At 38.4% G+C, this 15,623-nt stretch overlaps 1 protein-coding gene across 2 annotated transcripts in view; it reads left to right on the forward strand.

Annotated features, from left to right (window-relative positions):
- LOC140598236 (uncharacterized) overlaps nt 1-15,623 on the forward strand; it is a 128,552-nt gene that overhangs the window by 57,391 nt on the left and 55,538 nt on the right. For both annotated transcript variants that reach the window (XM_072752645.1, XM_072752646.1), the window contains 2 exons: nt 9,144-9,198; nt 9,314-9,495. In XM_072752645.1, the coding sequence (XP_072608746.1) occupies nt 9,144-9,198; nt 9,314-9,495 (237 nt within the window). The remainder of the gene's footprint in view (nt 1-9,143; nt 9,199-9,313; nt 9,496-15,623) is intronic.

Genomic DNA, 15,623 nt, shown 5'->3' on the forward strand with positions numbered 1-15,623 from the left:
AGAACAGATGCTGTATATTATAAAATGCGGTAGAAATTATTTTAAATGCAAGTTAATAAAAGGCAATACAAAAAATGCTCAGATTCTTCAGAATGACAGCTCGTTTTTATGAAGAACTGGAAGGAAATTTTATCCTTTTAAGTTTAATAAAGTATGATAGCCTATATTTAATTTAGCAAGAGTTGTGTTTATACATAGTGCAAAGTGAAGTCTGTTTTAAGCCGTAATCAGATTTATTATGAGTTTTGAATTTTGGCTGTTGTCTTTCTTGTGGTTTCTAATTAAACTTACTGTGTGGTATAATCTTGGTCGACTTTATATCTTTTGAGAATAGAGACGACATAAACATTTTAGTTTTTTCATTAATTAAAACTGAATTTTGGGATCCCTGGGTGGCGCAACGGTTTGGCGCCTGCCTTTGGCCCAGGGCGCGATCCCGGAGACCCGGGATCGAATCCCACATAGGGCTCCCGGTGCATGGAGCCTGCTTCTCCCTCTGCCTGTGTCTCAGCCTCTCTCTCTCTCTCTCTCTCTCTGTGTGACCATCATAAATAATAAATTAAAAAAAAATTTAAAAAAAAACTGAATTTTTTTCTTAGGTAAGTGAGGTTCTTAATCTCTATCCATTAAATGAAAAAAATAAATTTTAAGCTGCAAAATTCTTAAAAAATATGAAAACTATTTTCTGGATTCTGATGCATCTTTTTTTAAATATAAGCTTAGAATAGAGACACATGTCAAATGAATAACCTCATGATTTATCATTTTTTATAAGATGATTTATCATTATAGAATCGTAAGGAAGGAAAAGTTGCCCGTAGAGTATACAATATTATTTCCAGAAGGAGGATCTTTACTTTCCCAAAGATTCAAACAGTGGATACATTTTACATTATCTCGGGAAACTTTAGTCTTCATAGTTGTTATATTTTGTAATTTTAAATTTTGTATTTTATTTGTAATTTTTTTTATTGGAGTTCAATTTGTCAACATATACCATAACACCCAGTGCTCATCCTGCCAAGTGACCCCCTCAGTGCCCATCACCCACTCACCCCAACGCCCTGCCCGCTTCCCCTTCCGCTACGTCTTGGTCTTTTCCCAAGGTTAGGTATCTCTCATGTTTTGTCACTCTCACTGATATTTTCACTCAATTTGTCTACTTTCCCTTTATGCCCTTTCACTAATTTTTATATTCCCCAAATGAATGAGACCATATAATGTTTGTCCTTTAAAGACTGACACATTTCACTCAGCATAATACCCTCCAGGTCCCTCCACGTCAGAGCAAATGGTGGGTATTTGTCGTTTCTAATGGCTGAGTAATATTCCATTGTATACATAGACCACATCTTCTTTATCCATTCGTCTTTCGATGGACACCGAGGCTCCTTCCACAGTTAGTCTGTTGTGGACATTGCTGCAAGAAACGTTAGGGTGCGGGTGTCCTGGCATTTCACTGCATCTGTATCTTTGGGGTAATCCCCAACAGTGCAATTGCTGGGTCATAGGGCAAATCTATTTTTAACTCTTTGAGGAACCTCCACACAGTTCTCCAGAGCGGCTGTGCCAGTTCACATTCCCAGCAACAGTGCAAGAGGGTTCCCCTTTCTCCACATCCTCTCCAAATTTGTTGTTTCCTGCCTTGTTGATTTGTGCCCATTCTCACTGGTGGGAGGTGGTATCTCATTGTGGTTTTGATTTGTACTTCCCTGATGGTCAGTGATGTGGAGCATTTTCTCATGTGCTTGTTGGCCATGTCTGTGTCTTCCTCTGTGAAATTTCTGTTCATGTATTTTGCCCATATCATGATTGGATTGTTTGTTTCTTTGAGTTTACTAAGTTCTTTATAGATCTTGGATACTAGCCCTTTATCTGATAGGTCATTTGCAAATACCTTCTCCCATTCTGTAGGTTGTTATGTTGACTGTTTCTTTTGCTGTGCAGAAGCTTCTTACCTTGATGAAGTCCCAATAATTCATTTTTGTTTTGGTTTCTCTTCCCTTCAGGGACGTATCTTGCAAGAAGTTGCTGTGGCCAAGTTCAACAAGTGTGTTGCCTGTGTTCTCCTCTAGGATTCTGATGGATTCCTGTCTCACATTTAGATGTTTCATCCATTTTGAGATTATCTTTGTGTATGGTGTAACAAAGTGGTCCAGTTTCATTCTTCTGCATGTGGCTGTCCAATTTTCCCAGCACCATTTATTGAAGAGACTCTCTTTTTTCCAGTGGATAGTCTTTCCTGCTTTGTTGACTATTATATGAGCCTAGAGTTGAGGGCCCACTTCTGGATTCTCCATTCTGTTTCCATTGATCTGTGTGTCTGTATTTCTGCCAGTACCACACTGTCTTGATGACCACAGCTTTGTAGTACAACCTGAAATCTGGCATTGTGATGCCCCCAGCTCTGGTTTCTTTTTTAATATTCCCCTAGCTATTTGGGGTATTTTCTGATTCCACACAAATCTTAAGATGATTTGTTCCAACTCTCTGAAGAAGGTCCATAGTATGTTGATAGGGATTGCATTAAATGTGTCAATTGCCCTGGGTAGCATTGAAATTTTTCCAATCCATGAGCATGGCATATTTTTCCATCTCTTTGTGTCTTCCTCAGTTTCCTTCAGAAGTGTTCTGTAGTTTTGAGGGTGGAGACATTTTACCTCTTTGGTTATGTATATTCCTAGGTATCTTATGCTTCTGGGTGCAATTGTAATTGAGATTGACTCCTTAATTTCTCTTTCTTCAGTCTCATTGTTCGTGTATAGAAATGCCCCTGATTTCTGGGCATTGATTTTATATCGTGCTACAATGCCGAATTGCTGTATGAGTTCTAGCAATCTTGGGGTGGAGTCTTTTGGGTTTTCTTTTCTTTCTTTTTTTAAAAGATTTTATTTATTTATGAGATACAGTGAGAGAGAGAGGCAGAGACACAGGCAGAGGGAGAAGCAGGCTCCACGGAGGGAGCCCGACGGGGGACTCGATCCCGGGTCCCCAGGATCAGGTGCTGGGCCGAAGAAGGCGCTAAACCTCTGAGCCACCCAGGCTGCCCTCTTTTGGGTTTTCTATGCACAGTATCATGTCATCTGCAAAGAGGGAGAGTTTGACTTCCTCTTTGCCAGTTTGAATGCCTTTTGTTTCTTTTTGTTGCCTGATTGCTGAGGCTAGGACTTCTAGTACCATGTTGAATAGCAGTGGTGAGACTGGACATCCCTGTCTTGTTCCTGATCTTCGGGGACAGGCTCCCAGCGTTTCCCCATTGAGAACGATATTTGCTGTGGGCTTTTCGTAGATGGCTTTTAAGATGCTGAGGAATGTTCCCTCTTTCCCTACGCCCTGAAGACTTTTGATCAGGAATGGATGCTGTATTTTGTCAAATGCTTTCTCTGCATCTATTGGGAGGATCATGTGGTTCTTGGTTTTTTCTCTTGCTGATATGATGAATCACATTGATTGCTTTAAGAGTGTTGACGCAGCCTTGCATCCCGGGGATAAATCCCACTGGGTCATGGTGAATCATCTTCTTAATGTATTGTTGGGTCCTGTTGGCTAGTATCTTGTTGAGAATTTTTGCGTCCGTGTTCATTAGGGATATTGGTCTATAATTCTCCTTTTTGGTGGAGTATGTGTCTGGTTTGCAATTAAGGTGATGCTGGCCTCATAGAACGAGTTTTGAAGTGCTCCATCCCTTTCTATCTTTCATAACAGCTTTAGTAGAATAGGTATGGTTTGTTCTTTAAATCTTTGATAGAATTCCCCTGGGAAGCCATCTGGCCCTGGACTCTTGTGTCTTGGTAGGTTTTTGATGACTGCTTCAGTTTCCTTCCTAGTTTGGCCTGTTCATGTTTTTTCTATGTCTTCCTGTTGCAGTTTTGGTAGTTTGTGGTTTTCCAGAAATGCACCCATTTCTTCTCGATTGTCTAGTTTATTGGCGTAAAGCTGCTCATACTAAGTTTTCAAATTCATTTGTATTTCCTTGGTGTTGGTGGTGATCCCTCCTCTCTCGTTCATGATTTTATTAATTTGAGTCTTCTCTCTCTTCCTTTTAATAAGTTTGGCGAATGGTTTCTCTGTCTTATTAATTCTTTCAGAGAACCAACTCCTGGTTTTGTTGATCTGTTCCACAGTTCTTCTGGTGTCTCCCTATTGAGTTCTGCTCGAATCTTTATTAATTGTCTTCTTCTGCTGGGTGAAGTTTTCAGTTGCTGTTCCTGCTCCAGCTCCTTTAGGTGCAAGGTTAGCTTTTGTATTTGAGTTCTTTCCGGTTTTGGTGCGGATGCTGCTGGTCTTGCGATGTATTTCCCCCTCAGGACTGCTTTTGCTGTATCCCAAAGATTTTGAACGGTTGTATCTTCATTCTCATTAGTGTCCAGGAATCTTTTTAATTCTTCTCTAATTTCCTGGTTGACCCTTTCATCGTTTAGCAGGATAGTCGTTTCCTTCCACATGTTTGAAATCCTTCCATATTTCTTCTTGTGGTTTAGTTCTAATTTCAAAGCATTTTGGTCTGAAAATATGTAGGGGACAATCCCAGTCTTTTGGTATCGGTTAAGACCTGATTTGTGACCCAGTATGTGGCCTATTCTGGAGAAAGTTCCATGTGCACTTTAGAAGAATGTGTATTCAGTTGCGTCTTGATGTCAAGTTCTGTAAATATCTGTGAAATCCATCTGGTCCAATGTATCATTTAAAGCGCTTATTTCTTTGGAGATGTTGTCCTTAGAAGACCTATCGAGTGTAGAAAGCACTAGATTGAAGGCACCAAGTATATGTGTATTATTATCTAAGTATGTCCTAACTTTGGTTATTAATTTTTGTTATACTTGGCAGCTCCTGCATTTGGGGCATACATATTAATGATTGTTAGGTCCTCTTTTTGGAGAGATCCTTTAGTATGATATAGTGTCCCTCTTCATCTCCTACTACCATCTTTGGGATAAAGTTTAACTTACATGATGTCATTTTATGTTTGTAATGGAAGGTTGGTCAGTACATTTTAGAGACATATGGCAAGTTGAAATTTTTTTCTTTTTTACTTTGGTAAATCGGCAGAAAAAATAGGTAGGAACATATATAATGACAGCAAACTTTTATTGGGAAAAGCTTTCCCATGTTGGAGGGAACATGACATTTGGTCAGGGATCAGAATTCTTACTGTTGTGATTTTTAAATTATACTAACAGTTAATTTATTGATTCATTTAATGAATTAATTTATTTATTGCTATCATGACTTTTATAATACTCATGCCTAACTGAAATCTTTAGTGGATCCAATTATTGTAGGTTTTTTTTCTTGGATACTTTTCTTTGTTGGACATTTTTTTTTTATCTTGTTAGCATATAGTTTTACCAAAGAGGACTCGGTTCTCTATTTCTATCCTTTTTGTTACATTTAGACTAAAATAATAGAAATTGTGGAAAATCAGGGATTGTTTCTCACAATTTATATTGCTATGGTATTCCACTGTGTTTTTGAAATTATTCCATTAAGAGTATAGTTAACACTCTTTATCTAAGTGAAGAATACAAGTATTGCCTAAAACAATAATCAGCTCTAGAAGCGGAGGCTCTTCCTCACCCCATGGTAAAATGTCCATTCTCAGAATTCTTTTATAGTAAAGTGCTAAAAATATCTACTCATAGTCCTTGTGTCCGATGTTCAAATTTAAAATTTTAGATATTTTATAATTATTTACATATTCATTTTAAAGACCCTGCTTAATTTAAGGTAGTAGATTATGTTAGGAAACAGTCGTGCTTCTCCTGGAACACCTAAAATAAGATCTTGCTTGGAAGAAGCAATTTAATATTTTTCGAATGTGAATAAGTGAGCCGACAGATGGAATTCTGTAAAATGGAATGTTATAAGTATTATGCATAATATGTCATAAATATATACATTTAAAAGTAAAGTTCAAATTTATATTTCCTTTTCCCATTTAGGATTTACAAGCTCAAATGAATTATGTTGAGGAAATAAAGAAAAAAATAAGAAAGAAAGTTATGTTTTTTAGTATCCTTCAATTGTCAACTTAGAATTTTAGATAAAAATTCTTCACCTTTTGTTTTTTTAAGCCCATCTATATTACATTAGATACAGGCTTTCAAGGTATACATTTCTTCTTAGAATTCTCATTACCAGTTCTTATTCCACATGGAAAGTTGATGTGTTTGAAACATTTCTTTTTCAATTTTTTTCTCTCTCTAGTGATAATTTATACCTTCCTGGTTGTGAGAGAAAACCACTATCTGAAAAATTTACTTTATGGTGAAAAAAGTAAATTCTTACTTTTTAGATTTTATTTTTTATTTATGAGAGACACACACAGTGATGTGGGACTCGATCCCGAGACTCCAGGATCATGCCCTGAGCCGAATGCAGACACCCAACCACTGAGCCACCCAGGCATCCCAAAACTAAATTCCTTATTTACAATATTTATAAACAACTGTAGAATAAGAAAAGTCAGTATTATTTGGGATATAGTATAAACAAAAGTCTCTTAATCTTTTTTCAATTACATTTTATAAATATATCTATTATATAAATGTTATATGTATATATAAAACAGAAGCGGCTGTTCATTGTATATTCCTCACTATACATACACACACACACACACACACACACATACACACACAGTGTGGCCTGTGGCAAAAATGGTCAGGTTAGTATTAATACTAATTAATAGTTAATTAGTATTAACTAATAAGTTAATACTAACCTGACCATTTTTTCCACAGGCCTTTTTTAACTTACATTTTTCCTTGCCTTAAACTCAAACTTGATTGGTCACGTCTTATGTTTTTCTTTTTTTCTTCTCCTTCCTGCGTTTTTTAAAGGTTTTATTTATTCATGACAGACACAGAGAGAGAGAGAGAGAGAGAGAGAGAGAGAGAGAGAGAGAGAGAGGTAGAGACACAGGCAGAGGGAGAAGCAGGCTCCATACAGGGAGCCTGATGTGGGACTCAATCCTGGGGCTCCCGGATCTCGCCCTGGGCTGAATGCAGACACCCAACCACTGAGCAACCATGGCAGTCCCCCCTGCATTTTTTTGTACATGACTTTCCCGTACCCTAAGTTTTGCTTACATGGGGGAAAAAAAACAAAACACGTTTCTTTAGTGTCTGTTCTTTCAGTCCATCTCTTTCTATGTTTATTGTCAATATTTTTGATTATGCCTTTCTGTTGTCTGTGTGTGTCTGTGGTTTTCATTCCTGAAGCATTACCCCACAAGCCTTATTATTTTTCTCACTTTCCTGGAAGGAGCTGATGTTAGACAATCATTTGTCCTTAGCATTTTGACAAACAAAAGCAACTTAAACTGCTTGTAATGCCAACTTGCCCAAATAAATACCACTAAAAACTAAATTTTAATATTTTCAATTATAAGAGATCGTCATGCCATTATAAATAATGCAATCACATTTAAAAAATTTAAATATAATAAAATAATTAATTTTTAAAAATATTGTATTCATTTATTCATGAGAGAGGTAGAGACAGAAGCAGAGGGAGGAGAAGTAAGCTCCATGCAGGGAGCCTGATGTGAGACCCTGGGATCACACCCTGAGCCAAAGGCAGATGCTCAACCACTGAGCCACACAGGCGTCCCAATAAAGACATTTCTTATTGTTAGTTTTTTTAAAAGATTTTATTTATTTATTCATAGAGACAGAGAGAGAGGCAGAGACACAGGCAGAGGGAGAAGCAGGCATCATACAGAGAGCCTCATGTAGGACTCGATCCCGGGTCCCCAGGATCACGCGCTGGGCTGCAGGCGGTGCTAAACCGCTGCGCCACCGGGGCTGCCCTTATTGTTAGTTTTTTGAATTTAAATTACATAGTGATAAATTTTTATTTTACAACATTTTGGTAAAGAAAGTATTTAAAAATTTTTTTAAGTTTTTTTATTTATTCATGATAGACATAGGGAGAGAGAGGCAGAGAGAGACACAGGCAGAGGGAGAAGCAGGCTCCATACAGGGAGCCTGATATGGGACTCGATCCCGGGTCTCCAGGAATCACACCCTGGGCCAAAGGCAGGCGCTAAACCACTGAGGTACCCAGGGATCCCCTTTTTAAAAATTTTTAATTCAAATTAATTAACATATAGCGTATTATTAGTTTCAGAGGTAGAATTCAGTGATCCATCAGTTGCATACATCACCCAGTGCTTCAGGGGCCCTCCTTAATGCCCATCACCCAATTACCCCATTGCCCAACCCTCTCCCCTCCAACAACCCTCAGTTTATTTCCTATGATTAAGAGTCTCTTACGGTTTGTCTCTCTCTCTGATTTTTATCTTATTTTTCCCTCTCTTCTGCTATGCATCTCCATTTTGTTTCTTAAATTCCACATAGGATTGAAATCATATGGTATTTGTCTTTCTCTAACTTATTTCACTTAGGATAATACTCTTAAGTCCCATCTATGTTATTGCAAATGGCAAGATTTCATTCTTTAGGATGGCTGAGTAATATTCCATTGTATTTATACACACCGCATCTTCTTTATCCATTCATCTGTCAATGGGCATCTGGCTTTTTCTGTAGTTTGGCTATTGTGGTCATTGCTGCTTTAAACGTTGGGGTGCCGGTACCCTTTCAAATCACTATGTTTGTATCCTTTGGATAAATACTGAGTACTGCGATTGCTGGGTCATAGGATAGCTCTATTTTTTTCCCTAAATTTTTATTTACTTATGATAGTCACAGAGAGAGAGAGAGAGAGGCAGAGACATAGGCAGAGGGAGAAGCAGGCTCCATGCACTGGGAGCCCGACGTGGGATTCGATCCCGGGTCTCCAGGATCGCGCCCTAGGCCAAAGGCAGGCGCTAAACTGCTGTGCCACCCAGGGATCCCGGATAGCTCTATTTTTATTTAACTTTTTGAGGAAGACTTTGTATAATAATCAGGGGTAAGAAAAGTAACATTTTGGGACTATTAAATCTCTTATAATCTTCACCTCCATGAGAAAATGTAGGTTAGTAAATGGCGGAACTGAGATTTGAATCTATATTTGAATGATCTCCAAAACCCGTGTTCTTTTTGTAATGGTGTTCATTTGGTAATGCTGAATATTACAATTATTTTTACGAAATGTGATACTTGTAATTCTGAAAACTATCAATTTTTTTCTAGACTGTCCCGAAACTAAACTTAAGAAAGCTAGTGGCTGGTTTTCGGCGACCCAAGAGTAAGCTATTTGAAGATTTGTGTTATTCCCTGAGTTTTGTCCATTTTTGTGTTCTTTAGTAATTCATAGTTACAGATATCTTCATGTACTCTTTACTTTGTTTTTCACTAAATAGGAGCAAAATGTGGTCTTGTGAGCCAAGAAGATAGACCTTTATTTGCTGACAACAATTTTGCAAGGGAAGATAAGACTGAAACTCTTTGTAAACCATCAGTCAGTGTCTCTGACTATTCTCCTCTTGCTTTTGTATCACCTGAAACTCCTCAAAAGTCTTTAGCAGTGCTTGGTGTTACAAAGGTAAGTTGTTTTGAACTTTGTCCCCCATGTTTTTTCACATACCATCCTCTTGATATCCTTATAATGAAAAGAATCTAAGGGAGAAATCGAAGCCCTCAAGAATATAAGAGAAAACAGTGGAATAACAACAGAGAAGTAAGTACTGGGTTGAGATTTATTATGGTTGGTGGGAATAAACAAATCTTAGGTATTATCATTATGGAAGGAAAGAATTAGAAAGCAACTGGAAAGAATAGCTCGATGGATGTGAAGATGAGGGAGGGGTTGTGGGGTAAGAATTCATTTAATAAGGATGAGATGAATGTAAAGATAGGAGAGTTAGAGAGATTATTATTAAAAACACAGCAGTAGTGAGGCTAAGGTAGAACAGATGCTGTATATTATAAAATACGGTAGAAATTATTTTAAATGCAAGTTAATAAAAGGCAATACAAAAAATGCTCAGATTCTTCAGAATGACAGCTCGTTTTTATGAAGAACTGGAAGGAAATTTTATCCTTTTAAGTTTAATAAAGTATGATAGCCTATATTTAATTTAGCAAGAGTTGTGTTTATACATAGTGCAAAGTGAAGTCTGTTTTAAGCCGTAATCAGATTTATTATGAGTTTTGAATTTTGGCTGTTGTCTTTCTTGTGGTTTCTAATTAAACTTACTGTGTGGTATAATCTTGGTCGACTTTATATCTTTTGAGAATAGAGACGACATAAACATTTTAGTTTTTTCATTAATTAAAACTGAATTTTTTTCTTAGGTAAGTGAGGTTCTTAATCTCTATCCATTAAATGAAAAAAATAAATTTTAAGCTGCAAAATTCTTAAAAAATATGAAAACTATTTTCTGGATTCTGATGCATCTTTTTTTAAATATAAGCTTAGAATAGAGACACATGTCAAATGAATAACCTCATGATTTATCATTTTTTATAAGATGATTTATCATTATAGAATCGTAAGGAAGGAAAAGTTGCCCGTAGAGTATACAATATTATTTCCAGAAGGATGATCTTTACTTTCTCAAAGATTCAAACAGTGGATACATTTTACATTATCTCGGGAAACTTTAGTCTTCATAGTTGTTATATTTTGTATTTTATTTGTAATTTTTTTATTGGAGTTCAATTTGTCAACATATACCATAACACCCAGTGCTCATCCTGCCAAGTGACCCCCTCAGTGCCCATCACCCACTCACCCCAACGCCCTGCCCGCTTCCCCTTCCGCTACGCCTTGGTCTTTTCCCAAGTTTAGGTGTCTCTCATGTTTTGTCACTCTCACTGATATTTTCACTCAATTTATCTACTTTCCCTTTATGCCCTTTCACTAATTTTTATATTCCCCAAATGAATGAGACCATATAATGTTTGTCCTTTAAAGACTGACACATTTCACTCAGCATAATACCCTCCAGGTCCCTCCATGTCAGAGCAAATGGTGGGTATTTGTCGTTTCTAATGGCTGAGTAATATTCCATTGTATACATAGACCACATCTTCTTTATCCATTCGTCTTTCGATGGACACCGAGGCTCCTTCCACAGTTAGTCTGTTGTGGACATTGCTGCAAGAAACGTTAGGGTGCGGGTGTCCTGGCATTTCACTGCATCTGTATCTTTGGGGTAATCCCCAACAGTGCAATTGCTGGGTCATAGGACAAATCTATTGTTAACTCTTTGAGGAACCTCCACACAGTTCTCCAGAGCGGCTGTGCCAGTTCACAATCCCAGCAACAGTGCAAGAGGGTTCTCCTTTCTCCACATCCTCTCCAAATTTGTTGTTTCCTGCCTTGTTGATTTGTGCCCATTCTCACTGGTGGGAGGTGGTATCTCATTGTGGTTTTGATTTGTACTTCCCTGATGGTCAGTGATGCGGAGCATTTTCTCATGTGCTTGTTGGCCATGTCTGTGTCTTCCTCTGTGAAATTTCTGTTCATGTATTTTGCCCATATCATGATTGGATTGTTTGTTTCTTTGAGTTTACTAAGTTCTTTATAGATCTTGGATACTAGCCCTTTATCTGATAGGTCATTTGCAAATACCTTCTCCCATTCTGTAGGTTGTTATGTTGACTGTTTCTTTTGCTGTGCAGAAGCTTCTTACCTTGATGAAGTCCCAATAATTCATTTTTGTTTTGGTTTCTCTTCCCTTCAGGGACGTATCTTGCAAGAAGTTGCTGTGGCCAAGTTCAACAAGTGTGTTGCCTGTGTTCTCCTCTAGGATTCTGATGGATTCCTGTCTCACATTTAGATGTTTCATCCATTTTGAGATTATCTTTGTGTATGGTGTAACAAAGTGGTCCAGTTTCATTCTTCTGCATGTGGCTGTCCAATTTTCCCAGCACCATTTATTGAAGAGACTCTCTTTTTTCCAGTGGATAGTCTTTCCTGCTTTGTTGACTATTATATGAGCCTAGAGTTGAGGGCCCACTTCTGGATTCTCCATTCTGTTTCCATTGATCTGTGTGTCTGTATTTGTGCCAGTACCACACTGTCTTGATGACTACAGCTTTGTAGTACAACCTGAAATCTGGCATTGTGATGCCCCCAGCCCTGGTTTTCTTTTTTAATATTCCCCTAGCTATTTGGGGTCTTTTCTGATTTCACAGAAATCTTAAGATGTTTTGTCCCAACTTTGTGGAGAAAGTCCATAGTATGTTGATAGGGATTGCATTAAGTGTGTAAATTGCCCTGGGTAACATTGACATTTTCCAAATATTCATTCTGCCAATCCATGAGCATGGTATATTTTTCCATCTCTTTGTGTCTTCCTCAGTTTCCTTCAGAAGTGTTCTGTAGTTTTGAGGGTAGAACCCTTTACCTCTTTGGTTACGTATATTCCTTGTTATCTTATGCTTTTGGGTGCAATTGTAATTGGGATTGACTCTTTCATTTCTCTTTCTACAGTCTCATTGTTAGTGTATAGAAATGCCACTGTTTTTCTGGGCATTGATATTGTATCCTGCCACACTGCCAAATGGCTGTGAGTTCTAGCAATCTTGGGGTGGAGTCTCTTGGGTTTTCTAGCTACATTATCATGTCATCTGCAAAGAGGGAGAGTTTGACTTCCTCTTTGTCAGTTTGAATGTCTTTTATTTATTTTTTGTTGTTGTTGTTGCCTGATTGCCGAGGCTAGGACTTCTGGTGCCATGTTGAATAGCAATGGTGTGAGTGGACATCCCTGTCTTGTTCCTGTTCTTCGGGGACAGGCTCCCAGTGTTTCCACATTGAGAACGATATTTGCTGTGGGCTTTTCGTAGATGGCTTTTAAGATGCTGAGGAATGTTCCCTCTATCCTTACACCCTGAAGAGTTTTGATCAGGAATGGATGCTGTATTTTGTCAAATGCTTTCTCTGCATCTATTGGGAGGATCATGTGGTTCTTGGTTTTTTCTCTTGCTGATATGATGAATCACATTGATTGCTTTACAAGTGTTGAACCAGCCTTTATCCTGGGGATAAATCCCACTGGGTCATGGTGAATCATCTTCTTAATGTATTGTTGGATCCTGTTGGCTAGTATGTTGTTGAGAATTTTTGCGTCCGTGTTCATCAGGGCTATTGGTCTTTAATTCTCCTTTTTGGTGGGATCTGTGTCTGGTTTTGCAATTAAGGTGATGCTGGCCTCATAGAACGAGTTTGGAAATGCTCCATCCCTTTCGATCTTTCATAACAGCTTTAGTGGAATAGGTATGGTTTGTTCTTTAAACGTTTGATAGAATTCCCCTGGGAAGCCATCTAGCCCCGGACTTTTGTTTCTTGGTAGGTTTTTGATGACTCCTTCAGTTTCCTCCCTCGTTATTGGCCTGTTCAGGTTTTCTATGTCTTCCTGTTGCAGTTTTGGTAGTTTGTGGTTTTCCAGAAATGCACCATTTCTTCTCGATTGTCTAATTTATTGGCGTAAAGCTGCTCATACTAAGTTTTCAAATTCTTTTGTATTTCCTTGGTGTTGGTGGTGATCCCTCCTCTCTCATTCATGATTTTATTAATTTGAGTCTTCTCTCTCTTCTTTTTAATAAGTTTGGCTAATGGTTTCTCTGTCTTATTAATTCTTTCAGAGAACCAACTCCTGGTTTTGTTGATGTGTTCCACAGTTCTTCTGGTCTCTGCCTCATTGAGTTCTGCTTGAATCTTTATTGTCTTCTTCTGCTGGGTGAAGGTTTCAGTTGCTGTTCCTGCTCCAGCTCCTTTAGGTGCAAGGTTAGCTTTTGTATTTGAGTTCTTTCCGGTTTTGGGGCGGATGCTGCTGGTCTTGCGATGTATTTCCCCCTCAGGACTGCTTTTGCTGTATCCCAAAGATTTTGAACGGTTGTATCTTCATTCTCATTAGTGTCCAGGAATCTTTTTAATTCTTCTCTAATTTCCTGGTTGACCTTTTCATCGTTTAGCAGGATGGTCGTTAACCTCCATGTTTTTGAAATCCTTCCATACTTCTTCTTGTGGTTTAGTTCTAATTTCAAAGCATTATGGTCTGAAAATATGCAGGGGACAATCCCAATCTTTTGGTATCAGTTAAGACCTGATTTGTGACCCAGTATGTGGCCTATTCTGGAGAAAGTTCCATGTGCACTTTAGAAGAATGTGTATTCAGTTGCGTCTGGATGTCAAGTTCTGTAAATATCTGTGAAATCCATCTGGTCCGGTGTATCATTTAAAGCGCTTGTTTCTTTGGAGATGTTGTTCTTAGAAGATCTGTCGATTGCAGAAACCACTATATCAAGTCTCCATACATAAGTGTATTAATATCTAAGTATGTCTGAACTTTCGTTATTAATTGAGTGATATACTTGGCAGCTCCCGCATTCAGGGCATAAATATCATGATTGTTAGGTCCTCTTTTTGGAGAGATCCTTTCAGTATGATATAGTGTCCCTCTTCATCTCTCACTACAGTCTTTGGGATAAACTTTAATTTAGCTGATATAAGGATGGCTACCCCTGCTTTCTTTTGAGGACCATTTGAATGTTAAATGGTTGTTCAACCTTTTATTTTCAGGCTGTAGGTGTCCTTAGGTCTAAAATGAATCTCTCGTAGACAGCAAATCGATTGGTCTTGCTCTTTTTTCCAGTCTGAAACCCTGCATCTTTTGATGGGGTTATTAAGCCCATTCACCTTCAGAGTTACTATTGAAAGATGCAAGTTTAGTGTCATCATGATACCTGTTCAGTCTCTGCTTTTATGGATTGTTTCCTTGGACTTACTCTTTCTTGTACAGAATCCTCCTTAATATTTCTTGCAGAGCTGCTTTCCCGGTCACATATTCTTTCAGTTCCTGCCTATCTTGGAAGCTCTTTATCTCTCCTTCTCTTGTGAATGGGAGCCTTGATGGGGATAGAGTATTCTAGGCTGCATGTTCTTCTCATTTAGGACCATGACTGTATCCTGCCAGCCCTTTCTGGCCTGCCAGGTCTCTGTGGAGAGGTCTGCTGTTACTACTAATACTTCTCCCCATACAGGTTAGGGATCTCTTGTGTCTTGCTGCTTTAAGGATCTTCTCTTTATCTTTGGAATTTGCAAGCTTCACTATTAAATGTCAATGTGTTGTGCAGGTTTTATTGATTTTAGGTGGTGATCTCTCTATCTCCTGGATCTGAATGCCTGTTTCCCTCCCCAAGGTAGGGAACTTCTCAGCTAGGTTTTGTTCAAACACACTTTCTAGACCTCTGTCCCTTTTGGCACCCTCTGGAACCCCAATTACATGTAGATTTTTCCTTCTGTGGCTGTCATTTATTTTCCTTAACCTGTCCTCATGATCTTTTGTTTTACTCTTTTTTCCTGCATTTCCTTCCTTGGCATCAACTTGTCTTTTCTTTTTTTAATTTTTATTTATTTATGATAGTCACACAGAGAGAGAGAGAGAGAGGGGCAGAGACACAGGCAGAGGGAGAAGCAGGCTCCACACACCAGGAGCCCGACGTGGGATTCGATCCCGGGTCTCCAGGATCTCGCCCTGGACCAAAGGCAGGCGCCAAAACTCTGCGTCACCCAGGGATCCCATCAACTTGTCTTCTCTGTCACTCACACATTCTTCTATATCGTTATCCGTCGTTAGGACCTCCAGTTTGGATTGCATCTCATTTAATTGATTTTGAATTTCGGCCTGATGAGATCGAAATTCTGCAGTCATGAAGTCTCTT

The sequence above is a fragment of the Vulpes vulpes genome, chromosome 3 (assembly GCF_048418805.1).
Source record: "Vulpes vulpes isolate BD-2025 chromosome 3, VulVul3, whole genome shotgun sequence".
Taxonomy (NCBI): Eukaryota; Metazoa; Chordata; class Mammalia; order Carnivora; family Canidae; genus Vulpes; species Vulpes vulpes.